General features: G+C 42.3%; 1 protein-coding gene across 1 annotated transcript; it reads left to right on the top strand.

The window, feature by feature from the left end:
• Positions 1 to 1472: 1472 nt before the first annotated feature.
• LOC123990838 (vascular endothelial growth factor A-A-like) lies at positions 1473 to 21698 on the top strand. Its single transcript, XM_046291732.1, has 7 exons — positions 1473 to 2366; positions 4134 to 4179; positions 6991 to 7187; positions 10204 to 10280; positions 14512 to 14544; positions 19677 to 19820; positions 20013 to 21698. The coding sequence occupies exons 1-7, from the start codon at positions 2304 to 2306 to the stop codon at positions 20032 to 20034; spliced, it is 582 nt and encodes a 193-aa protein (XP_046147688.1). The 5' UTR covers positions 1473 to 2303; the 3' UTR covers positions 20035 to 21698.
• The last annotated feature ends 2963 nt before the right edge of the window (positions 21699 to 24661 follow it).

Here is a 24661-nt window from a genome sequence, read left to right as displayed (position 1 = left end):
CTGTATTGCAAGCAAATATGGTTAATTTAGGGGAAATGGAGGTGTTTGATGCAAGGGGGAGGCGGTTGCTTCACCAGGTTGAAATCCAAAATAGATAGATTCTAGATGTCAGTCAGCTAGCGCACTAGCACTAAGCCAAGGTGGGAAAAATTACAAAACTCCCATAGCCTGACGAAAGTTGACAAAACAAAAAGGAGAACAGATGAGGTACTAGACAAAGAGCAAGCAGGTATGATTTTTGTTTTGACTCCAAGGCAAGGAAGCACCAGAGCCTGCCGTGCTAACGGGTTCACAATAGATAACAATAGATAACAAAGTCTGTGAATAACATGAGGTATAGCTAACGTAAGCCAGCTTGAGCTAGCTGCTGAACTATCAAGCAAACTTGGTAGCAGAGAGTAGATTCTCAATACGATGTTGAGAAATAGTGCATTGTGGGTAGGTTAGAAGTTATCTGGAAATAAGTTAATAAATATGTAATAACCAAAAACATGATTATATTCGTACTTATAGGTAACCAGATTGTGGCTATAACTAAGTTATTAAGTCTCTGTTACATTGGTGAGTAAAAACTCATGCTTCCTACCCTATAATCTCAGGGTCTATACCAAGGCAGAAGACAGAAACACAACCATGTATTAATAAACTAAATATTGAATGTAATCTTTTGAATAAAAATGTGAGCTGTGGGCAGAATTTACTTTTAAATTGTTCAATAGACAATCAATCTTGCAGGATGTGTGGACAGTTTTTCTGCACTCACTATAGGACTATAGGCAGCATGCATTTTTTTGTTTTAAAAAGTCACTGCAAAACACTGAAACATTCTGCCCACACTTCTATAGAAATGTGATGAAATTTGCTATTACCCTTTCTATTAGAAACGGGCATGGCCCAGTTCCAAGTCATACAGCAAATGAGGGCGTATTTTGTTACCATAAAAGGTGAATGGAGGGCGTTTTCCAGGCGGGGTTGTATGCGCTTGTTCACAAGTGCACAAATATAATAATAATATGGCTCTGATTTTTCAATGAAAACTTGTATATTTTGGGTAGCCCACCTAATCCTAAAATCTCAACACGATAGAATTTAGTATGAAATGTACATACAAATAGTAGTCACTAGTTACCACAGCCACAAAGTACAAACGGGCTTTATCGTAACAATTTATGAAAACAAAGCTTTTTGGTCTAGATTTAATGTTAGTGTTAGACATAATGTTAGCAGTGTGGTTAAGGGTAGGGTTAAGGTCATGGTTATGTTTAAAAGCAGATTTTAAGAAGAAAATTGTAGAAATAGGCGGGGATTAGCCATAATATTTTGTGGATGTGGTAACTAGTGACGACCATAAATCAGGCCCCTCGTTTCCACTCGCTAGTCAGATTCCACAGCCACAAAGTCAACATTGGATACACAAATTTGCTTTTTGGTTTTAATTTAAGGTCAGGGTTAGGCACAAGGTGAGCAGCGTGGTTAATGTTAGAGTTAAGGTTAGTATTAGGTTTAAAATCACATTTTAAGAAGAAGAATTGTACAAATGGGCGGGGTTTAGCCTATGTCTTTGTGGGTATAGAAGCTAGAGACGACCATCCCTCCTTGCCTCACGACAATTCGACAGTGTTGCCGCACAAGAGACCGAAACCGGAGGAGATGTTTTAGACCTCCGAAAATATTTTACGGTGATGCGTTAACGATTTCAAGAGGATATAAGAGAGCTGGGATCAAGCAGACAGGGAACGAGCAGGAAGCGAAAATAAACGGCAGTTTCTGTCACGGTTGGAAGTTTTGACGGATTTCAAAACAGTGGATTCTGTGAATGTGATTGTAAACACTGTTCTGGGGTTGACACGAATGTAGGCTTAATTGCGTAGGACAGAAAGTTTCTGTAGGCTAATAGCAATTTTCCTTTTTCCAATGGACTCGCATTTGGAGACTGCTTGCACACAAAGTATGGAATTACCCCTGTAATGTGGATTGCAATTTCATTTGAAGAAAATAAAGGTCTACTCCAGAACAATGTGAAAAGATACGCGTCCTGGATTCTAATGTTTCTGGATATCTTAAAAATTATTGGCAACAGTTGAAATTATGCTCAACCGATTTTTGCTCAGGTGTCTTGCCTGCTCCGACCGTGGGACCAACATGGATTTGACGCCACTACAGACCCCGGTCCCCCTTTTACAGAAGTTCTAACAGTTATTACACTTTGCTATTACTGTTTTAAACTTTACAAATGCTTTGGAAGAAATCGCCAGACGACCCGCTTGGATTTTAAATCTACATTTGCATTTGGAATTTCAATCATGAACTTTGACAGTTTGATAACATTATTTATTCTGACACTTCTGTATTTGTCAGCTGTCAAGGTAAGTTATATGTTATAACAGACCCAGTGTCTCTAAATGGACGTCAAGAAATGGATTACATTTGTGAAATGTGGTCAACTGTAGGTCGTCCTTGTCGTTCCCCTTGCTAGGTCATTACTCATGTTTTAACAACCTCAAAATATTTCATGGCTTCAGCGATATGTAAATAGCAATTACGCAAAACTGACACTACACCGACTTCACGTAGGCAGGCCTATTTAGCCTACTGTCTGACGTGGTGGCTTGTGCGTTTGCCGTTGAGAGGTGGAATATGTAGGGGCTAATGGTTTTGAACGAATGTGAGGAAGTTGTCTCTTCTGGTGATTGCGGGCCTGCTCAGAACCACCTTGGCAATATTATTACGCTTTAAAGGCGTAGCAGCGGCATTTTGAAGTCAAAGAGACATGGCAACAGGTTCGCTGCCTGCACACTCGATCCTGGCTTCATTTCTGTCCGCATTATTAGAATAGCCTACCACTACCCACCCACATTTTAAATTCTAAATTCTGACAAATGGGGCATTGGCTTAATATTTTAATATGGCTTTAAAATGACTTTAGAGTTTACAATGTAGACGTGAGGGTCTGTTAGTTTGCAAACCATTTACATTTAAGTCATTTAATCAAGCCTCCTCATAACCTTTGAACGAAAGTTTAGGGAGAAACAAAAACGCCAACCAATAGTTATAGTAGACACTGGCCTGAATATGTTAAACTCCGGAATGATATTGAATTGGCATATAGGCCTACTTTCTCAGTACCTGGGGCGGTCCATAGATTCCCAATGGCTCATACGTTATAGGCCTAGTTATCTATTAGACCTTTATATTATGAACACTCAAATACAGTTTTACAACTAATAGCACACAAAGGCCTATCTCTTTAACCCTGCAGGGGTCCCGCGCCCAAGCAGCCCACATCTCTTTCGAGTCTCTCCCGCGCCCATACAACGTCAACCCGTTAATTCCCTAGAGACCAGTCAAGCGTTTTGGGGGTGTTAAACGAGCTCTTATAATCAACCCTGTTTAGTCAAAGCAACTGGTCGTTATTAGTAATATCATCAGATTGTCTATGGGCAGGTGTTCGCAGCTTGACACCCACTCCATTGATAACAAGCATTTTAAGTGTTGCGGCCACTCTTTTGTGAGCCCCAATCGCCGGTCCCTCACACCACCCAAGGGGCGGAGATAGCCGCTGCCTGAAAATAAACCGGGTCTATTTTACTTTTGGCAGGGGTGAAATGCTCACTGGTTGTTACATTATGCGCTTGCGTTGCTCCGACTAAACACTGTAGTCCTCACTGAAAGCCACGAGGTAATCCATCTCCAGGCCTCATGCAATCCTGGTCAGATATTGCGCGAGTTTGCTTGCATAAAGTGAAAAGATGCCAGTCACTATGGAGCGACTGACAGCAATTACCGTGGAAAATGTAGAAAACTGTGGGCTAGATGCGGGTCATTGTTGCAACAGTTACCACATGTGGCCTCTGTTGAGTTGTGTAGCTTAAACTCACATAGAGAATGAAATTGTAACATTTGCAAACATAGGCCTAACACTTCATCAGGGAAAGATAATGTAGCCTTGGCTATGAAACAAAACAAACACACCGCGTGGTCTTTGACAGCGTCCAACGTCATATCGTATGTCTGCGCCACGTAGCCTCTTTGGTTGCACGTTAGTCAATGTGAAATGCACTGTATGAAATTCATGACCGTAAGGATACAATTTAATCGCCAATTTGTGTACCCTTTTCCTTTCTCCCGCGCAGAGTGCCCACATACCTAAGGAAGGAGGGAGAAGTGCGCATGACGGCGGTAGGTGTTCGATAGGGCACGGTGGGAATAGAGCTTTCATTGGGCTCCCTCGCAGGCAAACTGCCAATGAAACGGGGTTCACCTTGAAAGCACAGTGAGACCCACGCCGCCTGGCGGAAAGAAACCCAGCTGCACCATGTTCTCATGTTGGCTGAAGTAGGCTCCAACATTGAAACAAATAGTAACACATTTCAAACAGAGTAGTGTCCATTTTCAGTTATAATCTCCACGGATTCCATTTGAAATATTGTTTGAAGTTAAGATGTGGAAATACTTTTTTTAGAATGGAATTTAGTCTCTGGCCCTCTTGGCTTCTTTACACAAGCCTATGTTGCACAATATTAGGAAAGGGGCTGCTCTCTCAATCAAAAGCTGAACTTTATATGTGATTGTTTCATACTATGCTTGATTTGGCTGGAATAGGACACTGCAGGGAGTGTGCTATTATTTCCAATTTTCCCTTTCTCTCCATGAGGAATCAGAGTTGTCTGTATGTGGTGTCTCAATGTCTTTCCCAACATGTGCACCACTAGGCTACAATGTGTTTAGTGCTTCACAGCAGAAGGTACCTAGCTTTGTGGGGCTAAGAGAGGGAGAGAAAGAGGAAGTCGGTACAGAAGCACACCACATCCACAATGAGAGAGGAAGGGAGGGGATACCTTGATGGGTGATGCCGGTTGTTGAAGGAAAGTGTATGTAGTAGACGTATATTTTTTAGTGTGCGTGTGTGTGTGTGTGTGTGTGTGTGAGTATGTACAGTGCCTTCAGAAATTGTTTATACCTTTGGTCTTTTTACAAATGTTTTTGTTGAAATGGATTTAATTGTAATTTCTTTGTCAATGATACACACAAAATATTATTTGAAAGTGGAATATTTAAAAAAAAAATGAAAATGAAACATATCTTGATTTAGATAAGTAATCAACCCCCTGAGTCAATACATGTTAGAATCACCTTTGGCAGTGTTAACAGCTGTGAGTCTTTCTTGGTAAGTCTCTTAAGAGCTTTCCAAACCTGGAATGTGAACATTTGCCCATTATTCTTTTCAAAATTCTTCAAACTCTGTCAAATTGGTTGCTGATCATTGTTTTTAAAAACATTTTCAGGTCTTGCCATAGATTTACAAGCAGATTTAAGTCAAAACTGTAACTCGGCCACTCAGAAACATGAAACAAATTTATCCTGAAAAACTCCCCAGTCCTTAACAATTACTAGCATACCCATAACATGATGCAGCCACCACTATGCTTGAACATATGGAGATTAGTACTCAGTAATGTGTTGTATTGAATTTGCCCCAAACATAACACTTTGTATTCAGGACAAAAAGTTAATTGCTTTGTCATATTTTTTGCAGTATTACTTTAGTGCCTTGTTGCAAACAGGATGCATGTTTTGGATTTTTTTAAATTCTTTACAGCCTTCCTTCTTTTCACTCTGTCAATTAGGTTGGTATTGTGGAGTAACTACAATGTTGTTGAGCCATCCTCAGTTTTCTGCTATCACCGCCATTAAACTCTGGAACTGTGTTAATGTCACCGTTGGCCTCATGGTGAAATCCCGGAGGGGTTTCCTTCCTCTCCAGCTACTGAGTTAGGAAGGACGCCTGTATCTTTGTAGTGATTGGGTAAATTGACAAACCATCCAAAGTGTAATTAATAATGCTCAAAGGGGTATTCAGTATCTGCTTTTTTTATTTTCACCCATTTACCAATAGGTGCCCTTCTTTGCGAGGCATTGGAAAACCTCCCAGGTCTTTGTGATTGAATCTGTGTTTGAAATTCACATCTTAACTGAGGGACCTTATAGATAATTGTATTTGTGGGGTACAGTATTATTTGTTAAACAGTATTATTGCACACAGTAGCTAGGTTTCCATCCAATTGTCAACTGAATTTCATGCGAATATTCTAGAATCCAATCCAATATGAGTGTGTGATGACGTACTGCACACAAAATGTACTTTTTCGCTTATGTTTTCATGTACAGAAAAAAATAATCTTAAAGTTCAATGTGTTTCATTTGCATTTTCAACTCTACCAATAGTTTTGTTACAAAAACTGTTGTTAAATAGCAAATGTACCTGCACTCTAGCCAACAGATACAGTGCGGGTAGGCTGTGCGGGTAAGCTAGTCTACTTGATGAGATTATTATGGATAAGATCGAGAATATTGTTAATTTGTCAAACGGCAGTCAAGCCTCAATCATCATGTCACAAGAACAACACCCATGCTCTAATAATGACTCAATAATCCATGCTTTCTGGGAATGCCATGAAGTCTGAAAGTTGGCTGTCAGAAGGATTACAATATAAACTTACTTTATCGATCCCAACATGTATGAACAAATGATCTGTCGGCATTTATAAAAGTACACCGAAACTTCCTGCTTCCACCACAGCTGTCATTTAAAAAAAATACAATATAACTTTACTCGCATATAAACAACTGGGGATGGAAACGTGGTTAATGAGTCCATGCAACTTATTATGTGACTTGTTAAGCAAATTTTTACTCCTGAACTTATTTAGGCTTGACATATAGGGGTTGAATACTCACTGACTCAAGACATTTCAGCTTTTCATTCTTAATTAATTTGTAAAGATTTCGAAAAACATAATTCCACTTTGACATTATGGGGTATTGTGTGTAGGTCAGTGACACAATCTGAATTTAATCCATTTTAAATTCAGGTTGTAACACAACAAAATGTGGGGAAAAAATCAAGGGGTGTGAAAACTCTGAGGGCACTGTGCAGTATGTGTGTATAGGTTATTGGTGTATTAAATGTGTGTGCATGTCTCTCCTCAGTGATCTCCTTCATGGAGGTGTACAATAAGAGCCTGTGTCAGCCCAGGGAGCTGCTGGTAGAGATCCTACAGGAGTACCCAGAGGAGGTAGAACACATCTTCATCCCATCCTGTGTGGTGCTGACACGCTGTGCAGGCTGCTGCAACGACGAGATGCTACAGTGTACGCCAACCTCCACGCATAACGTCACCATGGAGGTGAGAGACTGAGCGTTTTACATTTTTACCCTTACACATCTCCATCACATGTTTAACTCCTATAACCCTACTTCTACATATAACAGAGTCGTCTCCAAGGAGGTGAGAAACTGACCCCTAACCTTTGACTGTTTAACCTCTAATCTCTTACATTTTGACTGGCCACCTCCCCAGAATGGCCCTTTGTAACACAATGCGTCTCAAGTTCTGTGGGTCTGCATATGAGAGTGTAAACGGTATATGTTCTAGTATATTTGGGTATACACTACCGTTCAAAAGTTTGGGGTCACTTAGAAATGTCTTTGTTTTTGAAAGAAAAGCACATTTTTTGTCCATTAAAATAACATAAAATTGATCAGAAATACAGTGTCAACATTGCTAATGTTGTAAATGACTATTGTAGCTGGAAACAGCTTATTTTTAATGGAATATCTACATAGGCGTACAGAGGCCCATTATCAGCAACCGTCACTCCTGTGTTCCAATGTCACGTTGTGTTAGCTAATCCAAGTTGATCCTTTTAAAAGGCTAATTGATCATTAGAAAACCCTTTTGAATGTATGTTAGCACATCTGAAAACTGTTGTTCTGATTAAAGAAGCAATAAAACTGGCCTTCTTTAGACTAGTTGAGTATCTGGAGCATCAGCATTTGTGGGTTCGATTACAGACTCAAAATGGCCAGAAACAACAAACTTTCCTCTGAAACTCGTCAGTCTATTCTTGTTCTATTCTTGCGAAATTAAGACTATTCCATGCGAGAAATTGCCAAGAAACTGAAGATCTCACACAACGCTGTGTACTACTCCCTTCACAGAACAGCGCAAACTGGCACTAACCAGAGTAGAAAGAGGAGTAGGAGGCCCCGGTGCACAACTGAGCAAGAGGACAAGTACATTATAGTGTCTAGTTTGAGAAACAGATGCCTCTCAAGTCCTCAACTGGCAGCTTCATTAAATAGTACCCGCAATACACCAGTCTCAACGTCAACAGTGAAGAGGCGACTCCAGGATGCTGACATTCTAGGCAGTGTTGCAAAGAAAAAGCCATATTTCAGACTGGCTAATAAAATCAAATGATTAAGATGGGCAAAAGAACACAGACACTGGACAGAGGAACTCTGCCTAGAAGGCCAGCATCCCGGAGTCGCCTCTTCGCTGTTGACGTTGAGAGCGGTGTTTTGCGGGTACTATATATATATATATATGCCATTTAGCAGACGCTTTTATCCAAAGCGACTTACAGTCATGTGTGCATACATTCTACGTATGGGTGGTCCCGGGATTGAACCCACTTCCCTGAACGCCATGCTCTACCAACTGAGCTACAGGACTATTTAATTAAGCTGCCAGTTGAGGTCTTGTGAGCAGGTGGGAAGCAGGTGGGAAAGGATGGAGTGTATATGTGAGCATGTTTGACCCATCTACATTGGGGCAAAAAAGTATTTAGTCAGCCACCAATTGTGCAAGTTCTCCCACTTAAAAAGATGAGAGAGGCCTGTAATTTTCATCATAGGTACACTTCAACTATGACAGACAAAATGAGAAAAAAAATGCAGAAAATCACATTGTAGGATTTTTTATGAATTTATTTGCAAATTATGGTGGAAAATAAGTATTTGGTCACCTACAAACAAGCATGATTTCTGGCTCTCACAGACCTGTAACTTCTTCTTTAAGAGGCTCCTCTGTCCTCCACTCGTTACCTGTATTAATGGCACCTGTTTGAACTTGTTATCAGTATAAAAGACACCTGTCCACAACCTCAAACAGTCACACTCCAAACTCCACTATGGCCAAGACCGAAGAGCTGTCAAAGGACAACAGAAACAAAATTGTAGACCTGCACCAGGCTGGGAAGACTGAATCTGCAATAGGTAAGCAGCTTGGTTTGAAGAAATCAACTGTGGGAGCAATTATTAGGAAATGAAAGACATACAAGACCACTGATAATCTCCCTCGATCTGGGGCTCCACGCAAGATCTCACCCCGTGGGGTCAAAATGATCATAAGAACAGTGAGCAAAAATCCCAGAACCACACAAGGGGGACCTAGTGAATGACCTGCAGAGAGCTGGGACCAAAGTAATAAAGCCTACCATCAGTAACACACTACGCCGCCAGGGACTCAAATCCTGCAGTGCCAGACGTGTCCCCCTGCATAAGCCAGTACATGTCCAGGCCGGTCTGAAGTTCGCTAGAGAGCATTTGGATGATCCAGGAGAAGATTGGGAGAATGTCATATGGTCAGATGAAACCAAAATATAACTTTTTGGTAAAAACTCAACTCGTCGTGTTTGGAGGACAAAGAATGCTGAGTTGCATCCAAAGAACACCATATCTACTGTGAAGCATGGGGGTGGAAACATCATGCTTTGGGGCTGTTCTTCTGCAAAGGGACCAGGACGACTGATCCATGTAAAGGAAAGAATGAATGGGGCCATGTATTGTGAGATTTTAAGTGAAAACCTCCTTCCATCAGCAAGGACATTGAAGATGAAACGTTGCTGGGTCTTTCAGCATGACAATGTGGCTTCGTAAGAAGCATTTCAAGGTCCTGGAGTGGCCTAGCCAGTCTCCAGATCTCAACCCCATAGAAAATCTTTGGAGGGAGTTGAAAGTCCATGTTGCCCAGCAACAGCCCCAAAACATCACTGCTCCAGAAGAGATCTGCATGGAGGAATGGGCCAAAATAACAACAACAGTGTGTGAAAACCTTGTAAAAACTTACAGAAAACGTTTGACCTCTGTCATTGCCAACAAAGTATTGAGATAAACTTTTGTTATTGACCAAATACTTATTTTCCACCATAATTTGCAAATAAATTCATTAAAAATCCTACGATGTGATTTTCTGGATTTTTTTTCTCATTTTGTCTGTCATAGTTGAAGTGTACCTATGATGAAACTTACAGGGCTCTCTCATCTTTTTAAGTGGGAGAACTTGCACAATTGGTGGCTGACTAAATACTTTTTTGCCCCCCCTGTATATTCGACTCTATCTTCTCCTGTTTCCACAGATAAAAAGAATAAAACCCCACAAGCAACAAAATGATATCTTCATGAGTTTTACAGAACACAATGCATGTGAATGCAGGTAAGAAGTGTACACATGCTGCACGTATACATATACTCACAAACAATCTATTCCAGTGTTCTTCTCAGTTCAGGGCATACGGAGGTCTTTCTACAAGGAATTCAGGTGATTGTAGATACATTAGAGTATGTTCTGACTTCCAGGTGCCCTCTATCAACACACTGGTTTGGTCTGGTCTGGTCCATCCAGATCACATAGTGCATGCAGAGTCACTTTAAACTCTGCAGGTCACAGAAAGGTCACAGCGTTTTCCTTTAACGCCTTAGCTGTTAATTTTGACCAAAAAATTGTGAAGATTTCTATCTTACTCGAGGCTAAGTTCAGTGTGTAGCATTTCCACCTTTTCATAACCTGCATATAATCTGCTCATAAACCATTAAAGGGATGGTGCAAGATATTTGTCAATCAAGCAGTTTTCGGTCAGACAAATTCATGGATTCCATTATTATGTTGATGCGTGCAGTTTGAAGAAAGTTGAAGGTAGTTTCACGAGTCATTACTAACTAGATTTAGTGCAATAACTGGAGGTCTACAGGAATTATCACAATTTTGAAGCTGTATTTATAATTATATCAAATATATACAACACATTTTTCACCAACAGGTTTCTGTGCAATGCACCACACGACTAATAAGCAAAGCCTAACTGTATACCGATTATCAACTTCAGGTGCTTTAACATTATGGTTTGCGTTTTCAACACCACAATCAAATTGATAGACTCAATCTCGATAAACAGAAAATACAGTGCATTCGGAAAGTATTCAGACCCCTTGACTTTTTCCACATTTTGTTACGTTACGTCCTTATTCTAAAATTGATTAAATTGTTTCGTTTTTTCCCCTCATCAATCTACACACTCTACCCCATAATGACAATGTAAAAACAGTTTTTTAGATTTTTCAGCAACAAAAAAAATGAATAAAACAGAAATATAACATTTGCATAAGTATACAGACCCTTTACTCAGTACTTTGTTGAAGCACCCTTGGCAGCAATTACAGCTTCGAGTCTTCTTGGGTATGATCCTACAAGCTTGGCACACCTGTATTTGGGCAGTTTCTCCTATTCTTATCTACAGATCCTCTCAAGATCTGTTAGGTTGGATGGGGAGTGTTGCAGCACAGCTATCTTTAGGTCTCTCCAGAGATGTTCAATTGGGTTCAAGTCCGGGCTCTGGCTGGGCCACTCATGGACATTCAGAGACTTGTCCCGAAGCCACTCCTACGTTGTCTTGGCTGTGTGCTTAGGGTCGTTGTTTTGTTGGAAGGTGAACCTTGGCCCCAGTCTGAGTTTCTGAGTGCTCTGGAGCAAGTTTTCATCAAGGATCTCTCTGTACTTTGCTCTGTTCATCTTTCCCTCGATCCTGACTAGTCTCCCAGTCCCTGTCGCTGAAAAACATCCCCACAACATGATGCTTCCAGCACCATGCTTCACCTTAGGGATGGTGCCAGGTTTCCTGCAGACGTGACGCTTGGCATTCATGCCAAACAGTTCAATCTTGGTTTCATTAGACCAGAGAATCTTGTTTCTCATGGTCTGAGAGTCCTTTAGGTGCATTTTGGCAAACTACAAGCGGGATGTCATGTGCCTTTTACTGAGGAGTGGTGGTTCCAAACTTCTTCCATTTAAGAATGATGGAGGCCACTGTGTTCTTGGGGAACATCAATACTGCAGAAATGTTTTGGTCCCCTTCCCCAGATCTGTGCCTCGACACAATCCTGTCTCGGAGCTCTACGGACAATTCCTTCGACTTCATTGCTTGGTTTTTGCTCTGACATGCACTATCAACTGTGGGACCGTATATAGATAGGTGTGTGCCTTTCCAAATCATTCAATTTACCACAGGTGGACTCCAATCAAGTTATGGAAACATCTCAAGGATGATCAATGGAAACAAGATGCAGCTGAGCTCAATTTCAAGTGTCATAGCAAAGGGTCTGAATTCTTATGTGAATAAGATATTTCTGTTTTTTTATTTTTAATACATTTGCAAACATTTCTAAAATCCTGTTTTTACTTTTTCATTATGGTAGATTGATAAGGGAAAACATGAATGTAATAAATTTTAGAATAAGGCTGTAACGTAACAAAATGTGGAAAATGTCAAGGGGTCTGAATACTTTCCAAATGCCCTGTACATCCCTCCTACCTACAAGCCAAGCCTTCGATACTGAAGTAGTATAATCAGATTAAAGCATTGTGACTGGTTGTGTTTATGCCACAGATAAAAGGTAATAGATTTTCAAAGTTAAATTACTAATATTTAGGCTATATTGAAGCATTAGGTTTTAGGTGCACGAGGAATAGCCGCTCATATCGTAGAGGAGGCAGAGCATGCGTTAAGCTTTCCTGAATAACTGCGCCTGCCGGGAGCATACTTTTATGGCCACATTGTAGGACGATTTGACGATGATCTGAATCAGACAGCACATCTCAGTTTCAGAAGTAAAAATACAGTCAGACTGGCCTGCTACAGTGCCTTTCTAGAACTTGTAAACTGTTGAAAGTTGACACAACTGATCCAAATGGAATGAAACATTCAAATCACAGGGCTTTTGCACCACTATTCAAATGACATTTTCACTGCCGTTTCCAGCCTAGAGTAGAATTTTGTACTCACTTGAAAACAATAATGCAATTATTCATTGCATTGTGGTGTTGTAGGCTAGTCTGGGTAGGATAATTGTATTGTCTCTAAACAAGATCAATAGGGGCGTTTTTTGTTGTTTTTGTTTTCCACCTTTATTTAACCAGGTAGGCCAGTTGAGAACAAGTTCTCATATACAACTGCGACCTGGCCAAGATAAAGCAAAGCAGTGCGACAAAAACAACAGCACAGAGTTACACATGGAATAAACAAACATACAGTCAATAACACAACAGAAAATCTATATGCAGTGTGTACAAATGAAGTAAGGAGGTAAGGCAATACATAGGCCTTAGTGGCGAAGTTATTACAATTTAGCAATTAACACGGGAGTGATAGATGTGCAGAACAGGATGTGCAGGTAGAAATACTGGTATAAATACTGGTATAAATACTGGTGTGCAAAAGAGCAGAAAAAACAAATGACATCGCCAAAGTCAAGGATCGGCAGGATTGTCAGTTTTACGAGGTTATGTTTGGCAGCGTGAGTGAAGGAGGCTTTGTTTTGTGAAATAGGAAGCCAATTCCAGATGTAATTTTGGATTGGAGATGCTTAATATGAGTCTGGAAGGAGAGTTTACAGTCTAGCCAGACACCTAGGTATTTATAGTTGTCCATAGATCCATCCAGAGTAGTGATGCTAGACGGGTGGGCGGGAGCGGGCAGTGATCGGTTGAAGAGCATGCATTTTGTTTCAGTAGCGTTTAAGAGCAGTTGGAGGCCACGGAAGGAGAGTTGTATGGCATTGAAGCTTGTTTAGAGGTTTGTTAACACAGTGTCCAAAGAAGGGCCAGATGTATACAGAATGGTGTCGTCTGCGTAGAGGTGGATCAAAGAATCACCCGCAGCAAGAGCGACATCATTGATATATACAGAGAAAAGAGAGCTCCGTGTCTCTTGTCTTCACTGTTCTTTCATGCTCAATGGTGCACCTGGCCTCTCTGCTGCTTATCAGCTATTCCTCTTTGTTCTAATACAAACTGTCCCTTGGCAACTTCCTTCAAACTGCATGCAGAGACATACAAATGTTATCTGAAGTTCATCTGAACATTGCCAAAATCTTGCAATATCCCTTTAATTAGGAGTTTGTTAACCATTAGTAAACATGAGTAAACCATTGTATGTTTTTGTGACTACCTAGTTTATAAGTAGACTGTATAGTTTTAAGGAGTTTTCTCCAAACCTATGAGTACTATGCAATGAGACGTTTCCCAATGCTTGACCTCCTGTACCAACTGGATTAGCTGTGAGCCCAAAGATGTGTTGCTCCATAATAAGTTACAGCCAAATTATCAAGTTGAGCAACAAAATAGACATGGCAATCTGCTATTGTTATCAGATATTGTGTGTGTGTGTTTCAAGGAGATAAGTCGGGGAGAAAGACAGCCTTGTCAGAGGTAACGACAGTATCGTCATGACTATTTAGGGATCAGGGATGGACAATACTAGAGTAGCATGGTGCTACAGGGCCACCCAAGCTAATACCATGCCTATGTCTCTGTCCACTGTTGATGTGAATCTGTTTACGAAGAAACAAACAGAGGGCTATGAGGTAGCATCATGTTTGTTTCTGTCTTTCAGGCCAAAGAATGAAGTGAAAGAACAGAAAGAAAAGTGAGTACAGACTCTTGCTGTGTTGTGACGATCTGCCTTAATTTGAAAAGATACGTTTTTTTTTCTTGTCCATCTCTGTCTTTTTCGCATTGTCTTTCTCCCGCTATCTTTCTCCATCTTCTTCTTCTTCTCTCTCTCTCTCTCTCTCTCTCTCTCTCTCTCTCTCTCTCTCTCTCTCTCTCTCTCTCTCTCTCTCTCTCTCTCTCTCTCTCTCTCTCTCTCTCTCTCTCTTTATCGCTATTTCTCCTGTGCTCACACGTTCCCGGCATTTCTCTTTCTCAACCTGTGTTACGCACAGTATACAACAATGTATCAAATGATCACTGACACCACCATGTTGGCACAGATCCAGTGATCTTCCTGTAGTTTAGGAGTTCACAAAGAATCACATCCCTTCTATCCATTCTAATCCCATGACCCTTTGAGCTCTCAGGTGAGACACACATAAAACCCACAGAATACTTCAATGAATGAGTGACACCTGATGAGGTCAATGCCTTCGGCACATTTCATATATTGTCATTTTTTATGCACCTGCTTCTCTTTACATTCCTCTGTTATGGTCCTTCCTTTCCTCTCTATACATGTCTTTAAGTATGTCTCAGGGTTCATGTCTCTACCTTTGTTTTACAGGCTCCTGTGATGTGTAGATAACGCTGTGTGTTTTTAGAGAACCTCTTTAACCTTTTCTTATTTTACTGTTTATGGGTCTGGCTTTAGTGGTTCTGTTCCACTACAATTGGCCAAAGGATGTACTAAGAGTCGCTATACTGCCTTCTCCGCCTCTACATGGGATTGTCTCGTTTTCCTATGGCCTAATCCTATAGCATTACGAGGGTTTTTGGTAGTATTTAGGTTTTATATGTCGGGTATCCTGCGTTATAGATGAGGGTTTGTTACTGTTGGCTCAACCTTGACCTCTGACTTTGCTGTGGTCAGGGGCCTCTTTGGTAGTTAGTGTCACAGTGGTAGTGTTAATGATGCTCCCAAAAGGCCTTTGGTCATCATCCTAAGGAAGCTAACTCAAGTCCAGGTTCACCCAAGCCTGTTCCTTTCTTGTCACATTTTGGTATATACAGTGCCAGTCAAATGTTTGGACACACCTACTCGATCAAGGGTTTTTCTTTATTTTTACTATGCTCTACATTGTAGAATAATAGTGAAGAAATCAAAACTATGAAATAACACTTATGGAATCATGTAGTAATCAAAAAAGTGTTAAACAATTCAAAATATATTTTATATAGTAGATTCTTCAAAGTAGCCACCCTTTGCCTTGATGACAGCTTTGCACACCCTTGACATACTTTCAACCAGCTTCATGAGGTAGTCTGGAATGCATTTCAATTAACAGGTGTGACATGTTAATTGTTAATCTGTGGAATTTCTTTCCTTCTAAATGCGTTTGAGCCAGTCAGTTGTGTTGTGACAAGGTAGTGATGGTATACAGAAGATAGCCCTATTTGGTAAAAGACCAAGTCCATATTATGGCAAGAACAGCTCAAAGAAGTAAAGCGAAACGATAGTCCATTAAACGCTTTGATGAAACTGGCTCTCACGAGGACCACCACAGGAAAGGAAGACCGAGAGTTACCTCTGCTGCAGAGGACAAGATCATTAGAGTTACCAGCCTCAGATTGCAGCCCAAATAAATGCTTCACTGAGTTCAAGTAACAGACACATCTCAACATAAACTGTTCAGAGGAGAATCAGACCTTCATGGTCAAATTGCTGCAAAGAAACCACTACTGAAGGACACCAGTAAGGTGAAGAGACTTGCTTGGCCCAAGAAACATGAGCAATGGACATTAGACCGGTGGAAATATGACCTTTAGTCTGATGAGTCCAAATTTGAGATTTTTGGTTCCAACCGCCGTGTCTTTGTGAAACGCAGAGTAAGTGAACGGATGATCTCTGCATATGTGGTTCCCACCGTGAAGCATGGAGGAGAAGGTGTGATGGTGTGGGGGTGCTTTGCTGGTGATACTGTCAGTGATTTATTTATAATTCAAGGCACACTTAACCAGCATGGCTACCACAGCATTCTGCAGCAATACGCCATCCCATCTGGTGTGTCATTTTCATTGTTCAACAGGATAATGATCCAACACACCTCCAGGCTGTGTAAGGGCTATTTGACCAAGAAGGAGAGTGATGGAGTGCTGCATCAGATGACCTGGCCTCCACAATCACCCAACCTCAACCCAATTGAGATGGTTTGGGATAAGTTGGACTGCAGAGTGAAGGAAAAGCAGCCAACAAGTGCTCAGCATATGTGGGAACTCCTTCAAGACTGTTGGAAAAGCATTCCAGGTGAAGCTGGTTGAGAGAATGCCAAGAGTGTGCAAAGCTGTCATCAAGGCAAAGGGTGGCTACTTTGAAGAATCTACAATATAAAGTATATTTTGATTTATTTAACACTTTTTTCGTTACTAGATGGTTCCATAAGTGTTATTTCATAGTTTTGATGTCTTCGCTATTATTCTACAATGTAGAAAATAGTCAAGATAAAGAAAATCCTTGAATGTGTGTCCAAACTTTTGACTGGTACTATATACCCTGCAGCTGTAAAATCTCATATACTGTTATCTCAAACATGAGCGAGCTCGGCTGCCCCTCATCGTCCAGCATTTATTTCAAAATGTTAAGAGTAGCCGAAGGAGTTAAGAGTACCTGAGTGGCGCAGCGTTCTAAGGCACTACATCTCAGTGCAAGAGGTGTCACTACAGTCCCTGGTTCAAATCCGGGCTGTATCACATCAGGCCGGGATTGGGAGTCCCATAGGGTGGCACACAATTGACCCAGCGACATCCGGGGTAGGCCGTCATTGTAAATAAGAATTTGTTCTTAACGGACTGGCCTAATTAAATAAATGTTAAATTAAATATAAAACAAAGAATGTCTCAAAGCCAGGTTTCTTTTGTTCATTTCTTTTCCCAGAACGGTGTTAAAATGTATTAGCATCATTTGGTTCTATTTCAGTCCATTCTCAGTCCATATAGTCTCTGTGTTAATGAACAATTGACTAACTGATCTCTGAACTCTGTTCAGTTTATTTGTCTCTGTCCGTCCTCCTCAGATGTCTCTGCGTTATTGTGCTTCTTTCTTTATTTCCAGAGGACCCTGGAAAGGCAAGGGCAAAGGCCAAAAGAGAAAGCGAAAGAAAAAGCGTGACAAAAAGAATCGCCACTCGTATGTCAGCTCGGCCTTCTCCACGCTCCACCTGCACCTGACTGTGGCATTTCTGATCATTAAGCTTGTTTGGGAGGAGTTAAATTGACCCTTTTAATTAATTGCCTCTCTATTCACCGCCCCACCACTCCACCCAATACCACCACACACATCAATTGGCATGAGACTGTAGATAGATGTCATCCCTAAATAATAAATAACATATGATCCTAGATCTATGTTTAGGGGTGACTTCTACCTCATAACCCTACCTCCTTACCTCACTACCACCCCCACCCCCCTGGTGATAAGGCACCATGGGCGGTGTGGGGATGGGGGAGAAGGAATGGAGTGATAGGGTAATGGTGAAGGTAACAGAACTGAACCTACCAGCATGGCTTTTTGCAGGCGATGTCACTAATCCCATATCTGTTGTGGGAATCATCCAAGGCCTATGTCAGTGTTGAGTCTGTCTCGCTTTGCTGTGTCTCCAACTTTTCCTTTTTCCTCTTTCCTTTTTTAGTGTTTCTTTTTATCCCTCCAAACAGGCTTTTTCTGTTCCGTCCGCCATCACTGGGCTTTGTTTGTGATATAAGGATACGAGAGATGGCTATCACATTGTTGTTTCTTTCTGGGTTATGTAAACTAACAAATTGTTTAGCCCATTCTGTTTGTGCATTCTCTTTGTTGCCTCTATGGGTCTGAACAACACAAAGAACACAAAAAGATGTTTCGTTTGGTGCTGTTTTTACCGGAAAGAGGTGCTCATGTTTCTAAAATGGTCTTAATGTCAAAGAATAGCGTTATTCTGTTTGTTGTGCTGTGCCTTTAGTTCTCAATGGAATGTCTGTCTGTCGTCCCCCATACTCAGTGAAAAAGGTTTTGTCCACTATTAACACCTCTGTGTGGGAACATGATGGCACAGTCTCTACTGTTCTGTCATTTAAACCAGATCTATCTTCTGGTATCTACTGGTTCTCGATCTGATCTGTGTCTATAAGGGACAACATTTACTTGTAATCTTTTAATTCAATAAAAACTCATCCTGTATCTTTAGGGATGAGTTTAATTTGACATTTTTTTGTTGTAAACCTCACGTCCCAGCCAAAGCTTGCTAGTGCATGTCTAACCGAAACAATGCATACTGTACGTGGGCAAGCCAATCATCCTAAAAATCACTCCCCCCTACGAGACAGTAGGAGGGGGTCTCCCTGCCAGCATGGGCTGAGTCGGGAGCCAGGAGACAGGGGAGAGAGAGATAGTGAAGGGTTTAGGGGTAATTTTGCTGCTTGCAAATTGGTTCTGTTTTTGTACAACCCTCTGGCCACATGCTATAATTCATCCTCTTTTACCCACACCACAGACTGCACATTGACACAGACTGCACATTGACACAGACTGCACATTGACACAGACAGCACATTGACACAGACTGCACATTGACACAGACTGCACATTGACACAGACTGCACATTGACACAGACTGCACATTGACACAGACTGCACATTGACACAGACTGCACATTGACACAGACTGCACATTGACACAGTCTGCACATTGACACAGACTGCACATTGACACAGACTGCACATTGACACAGACTGCACATTGACACAGACAGCACATTGACACAGACTGCACATTGACACAGACTGCACATTGACACAGTCTGCACATTGACACAGACTGCACATTGACACAGACTGCACATTGACACAGACTGCACATTGACACAGACTGCACATAGACACAGACAGCACATAGACACAGACAGCACATTGACACAGACAGCACATTGACCCTGAGAGTGTGAAGTTTCAGCATGTGATAAGAGGGTTGACCTTAAGGAAAATGATCTTGGAAGTGTTTTTCTATATTAACACCATTATCATAAACATCCTCCCTCTCTTTTTCCTCTTCTTCATCCTTCTCATTTCCTCTCCTCTCTCTCTGTCTACAGTCAGTGCGAGCCATGTTGTGATGGCTGTTTAGCGAGGAGAAAGCGGTTGTTCATCCAGAACCCTCTGACTTGCCAGTGTTCCTGCAGAAACTCTGACGCCGACTGCAGGGCACGTCAGCTGGAGCTCAACGAGAGGACCTGCAGGTGTGTGGGTGTGGGGGGGGGCTTGTTATATCACTCTTGGACTCATAACTCCTTTTGGGAACCAAGATGGCATTTCTTGACCACATGAAGGCATACCATTAGCCAAGAACCTGACCAAGAAATTGGCGCTAAGACCACGAGTGTGTTTTCATACAATCATATGTTTCTGTCTGTCTTCTCTGTGATCCCCAGATGTGACAAGCCCAGGAGATGAGTCTAAGCGTAAGATGAAACAACGTGAAGGGACATTCACAAGATATTTCACAGCACTTTCAACTTTGAGCTTATCTTCTTTGTGGAAAGCATTCCCCTGGACTGACTGAGAAACAGCAGTGAGAAAAGAGAGGGGGAGAGAGAAAGAAATAATACATTAATAGAAAAATAATCCCAATGTATCTGCATATACTAAGAGAGAGAGAAAGAAAAAGTACAGAATTTGTATTGCTGCTAAAAGAGCTAACTAAAACCCATCGTTTGGCGTTTGACTGGACTACGGTTTTGTTGTTGATTCATTTATGCAAATACTTCACTGGATATGTGTGAGTACTGTGGTTATGTGTTAAATCATGAGGAACAAAACCTTGCTATGTGGTACGTATATCCACAGAAGAGAAGAGGAAGGAAGAACATTCTTCCTGACCCATAGACTCCCTTTGCAGGAGCCCAATGGCAATGGCAGGACAGCCAATGGGAGATGGGGATCCGTCCCTTTATGACAGCACTTCCTTTTCCTTAAAGGAAGTTCTAGAACTGATGCGTGGAATGTGTGGAAAGCTAGAACTGTGTATTTTGCTGGCCTAGCTAGCAGCGGAACTGGATTTGGAGTGCCATAATACCCAAAGGGATACTGATGATTGATTTTGGTATACATGGAAACCACTAGAAACAACTGATACTGTAGCTTGATTCCATTGAGAAACTGCCTCACAAACTGTGCTAATCACTTTAGAGTGAGAAATCCTGAATTAGCTTCTTAAATTATTTTTGTTTATTTTGGGGGGAGGGGAGGGGGATGTTATGCTGTCTGTGGTTGAACTCAATACAGAATGCAATAGTATCGATGGCAAGCAGTCTGTATATACTATACCTACTTAATATCCCTTATGTCATAGTCCACTATAGATAATTTATAATGTTAGAGTATTTTCAGTATTCAGTCCTCTACCCATATTTAATTTGATCTATTTATATATCAAGTGTTATGTTCCTTTGGGTTTCCCCCTTTCCTGCTATGTGATGCCATTGTGGTCTCCATTCTGCCTAGCTACAAGGAGATACTGCTCTAGGCTTTTATAAGAAAAAGAAAACCTTTACGTTAACATTCCTGAAATGGATCATTTGTATGGACGCCATCTATTCTGGATTTATCAACCCTTTTTATAGAGGGTGGAGGTTCTGTGTGTGATTTTTAACCTGCTCTATGGTCTTGGCGTGTGTATGTGTGTGTGTCTGTGTATGTGTGTGTGTGTGTATGTGTGTGTGTGTGTGTGTGTGTGTGTGTGTGTGTGTGTGTGTGTGTGTGTGTGTGTGTGTGTGTGTGTGTGTGTGTGTGTGTGTGTGTGTGTGTGTGTGTGTGTGTGTGTGTGTGTGTGTGTGTGTGTGTGTGTGTGTCTGTGTCTGTGTCTGTGTCTGTGTCTGTGTGTGTTAGAGAGGCAGAGGAGGCTTATGCTTGTCTTGAGCTCCATCACGCAGATAACAATAAACCATTGCTAAAAGAAAGCTTGGCCTACCAAGTCAACTGTTTGTATTACAGCTAGCAATCTGCAATATCAAGAATATATGATATCATGATAATAGTACTTATGGTTTCTTTTCCAATATTAACATGTTTTTTTCTGTGACAGTGTAAAGTAGTAAAGCATATTTATTTACAAATTATATTTCTTATTTTGTATATCAAATTGAGGAAAAGGTTGCTGTGTTTTGAAGCAGTGGGCTTTGAAGAGGTTGTATGAGTTATTGTTTGTGTTGTGTTTGAAACAGCTTCTCCAACATACGACAGCCATCTTTGATATCTGTTATGACTACGAAACCTCGAAAAGGTATGCACTCACACAGCTCATAAGAGCATGTGCTGTGGAATATAAAACATGATTCAAAAGAAGAAATTCCTTAACACCTTTGACAAAGATCTGTAGACCAAAATAGTGTATGAATAAAAAGATTTTGCAAGGCAGCAGTGTGGAGGAATTTCTTCTTTTGAATGCCCATGGAACTCCAGAAAGCCATGAGGCACATGGGGAAATACTTCTGATGACCTCTTACCTAGGAACTTTGGAAGTGTGTTTTTACCTGCTATAGGCCACGTTCCAATTCTTTAAATTGTCTTCCTTCCGCTCTCACGAAGTGACCTGACAGGTGCTGCTGGTCACTGATCACAATGAGTGAGTTAGCAATGCGAGCTAGCATGTTCACCACTAACAAAGGTGGACTAGTTACTGTAAAAATACTCCTGTGAAATCATCTCAGACTATTATCCCTGCTTTGCTATGTGGTAAAGGTTTGGTGACAACAGCCTCAATTCCATTAGTTCCCAACCAAAGGTGCTTGGACCCTTGGGGGAACTTGGCCAATCCACATGGGGTACTTGAGAAGACTCATTAGACTCTGGGGGTACTCTGGGCAGAGCAGAATTCAGTTGGTGGGATAGTTACTGAAAAAGATTGGGAACCATGCGTCTAGTCTATCAACTATGTCCAATACACTGGCAGTTTCTGTAAGGACAGACACTTGGAGACAGGAAGCAAGTACAGGGAGTGAACATTTAATTCATAAACAGACATGAAACAGGACAGGACAGCTTCTGGACATGAAAAACATAACGACAATAATGCTGACATGGGGATGAAACAGGAACAGACGGATATAGGGAAGGCAATCAAAACATAAAGGAGTACAGGTGAGTCCAATGAAGTGCTGATGTGCGTAACGAAGGTAACAGGTGTGCGTAATGATGGGCAGGAGTGCCAGGTAGGGGGAGCGGGGGCAGGCGTGACAGTACCCCCCCCCTCCCCCTCTAGGGGCGCCACCCGGCGTCCCACCTGGGTGAGCAAGATGGGCCGAGACATGGGCACCAGACAAGCCGGCTGAGGCGTAGAAGCACTACGATCCGGCTGAGGCGTGTAAGCCGGCTGAGGCGTGGGAGCCTGATGATCTGGGTGAGGCATGAAAGCCTAATGATCCGGCTGAGGCATGACGTGGGATGGGAGCCTGCCGAGCCAACCGAGGCAAGGAAATTTCTCGAGCCAGCTAAGGCGTGCAAGCCCGACGAGCCAGCTGAGGTACCCCCAGTTCCATCGGCAGCAACACCCGGACCCGACGTCACCAACAAAAACAAATACTCCCTGATTATTCAAATTGTTGTGTCAGCGTTCTGTAAGGAGAGACGCTTGGAGACGAGAAGCAAGTACAGGGAGTGAACATTTCATTAATAAACAGACATGAAACACGACAGGACAGCGTCTGGACATGAAGGAGTACAGGTGAGTCCAATGAAGCACTGATGTGCGTAACGAAGGTGACAGGTGTGTGTAATGATGGGCAGGAGTGCCAGGTAGGGGGAGCGGGAGCAGGCATGACCCCCCTCTAGAGGCGCCACCAGGCGTCCCACCTGGGTGAGCAAGATGGGCCGAGACATGGGCACCAGACAAGCCGGCTGAGGCGTAGAAGCCCTACGATCCGGCTGAGGCGTGGGAGCCTGACGATCTGGCTGAGGCATGACGTGGGATGGGAGCCTGCCAAGGCAACCGAGGCAAGGAAAGCTCTCGAGCCAGCTAAGTCATGGAAGCCCGATGAGCCAGCTGAGGTACCCCCGGTTCCATCGGCAGCAACACCCGGACCTGACGTCAACAACAAAAATAAAAACAAAAACTCCCTGATTATTCAAATTGTGGTGTCAGCGTTCTGTAAGGAGAGACGCTTGGAGGCGAGAAGCAAGTGCAGGGAGTGAACCTTGTTTTTAAAAAATGTATGAATTCTTTTTTTGACCCCTTTTCCCCCCAATTTCGTGGTATCCAATTGTTTAGTAGCTACTATCTTGTCTCATCACTAAAACTCCCGTACGGGCTCAGGAGAGACGAAGGTTGAAAGTCATGCGTCCTCCGATGCACAACGCACTGCTTCTTAACATAGCGCACATCCAACCCGGAAGCCAGCCACACCAAAGTGTCGGAGGAAACACCATGCACCTGGCAACTTTGCTCAGCACTTCATTGGACTCACCTGTACTCCTTTATGTTTTGATTGCCTTCCCTATATCCGTCTGTTCCTGTTTCATCCCCATGTCAGAGGAAACACCATGCACCTGGCAACCTTGCTCAGCACTTCATTGGACTCACCTGTACTCCTTTATGTTTTGATTGCCTTCCCTATATCCGTCTGTTCCTGTTTCATCCCCATGTCAGCGTGCACTGCGCCCGGCCCGCCACAGGAGTCGATGGTGCGCGATGACACAAGGATATCCCTTACCGGCCAAACTCTCCCTAACCCGGACGATGCTAGGCCAATTGTGCGTCGCCCCACGGACCTCCCGGTCGCGGCCGGTTACGACAGAGCCTGGGCGTGAACCCAGAGTCTCTGGTGGCACAGCTGGCGCTGCAGGACAGCTGCGACACCCGGGAGGCCCAGGGAGTGAACATTTAAATAATAAACAGTCATGAAACATGACAGGACAGCGTCTGGACATGAAGAACATAGTGACAATAATGCTGATACGGGGATGAAACAGAGGAACAGACAGATATAGGGAAGGCAATCAAAACGTGAAGGAGTACAGGTAAGGCCAATGAAGCGCCGATGCGCGTAACAAAGGTGACAGGTGTGCGTAATGATGGGCAGCCTGG

The sequence above is a fragment of the Oncorhynchus gorbuscha genome, linkage group LG12, assembly GCF_021184085.1.
Source record: "Oncorhynchus gorbuscha isolate QuinsamMale2020 ecotype Even-year linkage group LG12, OgorEven_v1.0, whole genome shotgun sequence".
NCBI lineage: Eukaryota > Metazoa > Chordata > Actinopteri > Salmoniformes > Salmonidae > Oncorhynchus > Oncorhynchus gorbuscha.
The sequence above is the reverse complement of the archived record's forward strand: the minus strand, read 5'-3'. Positions and strand labels throughout refer to the sequence as shown.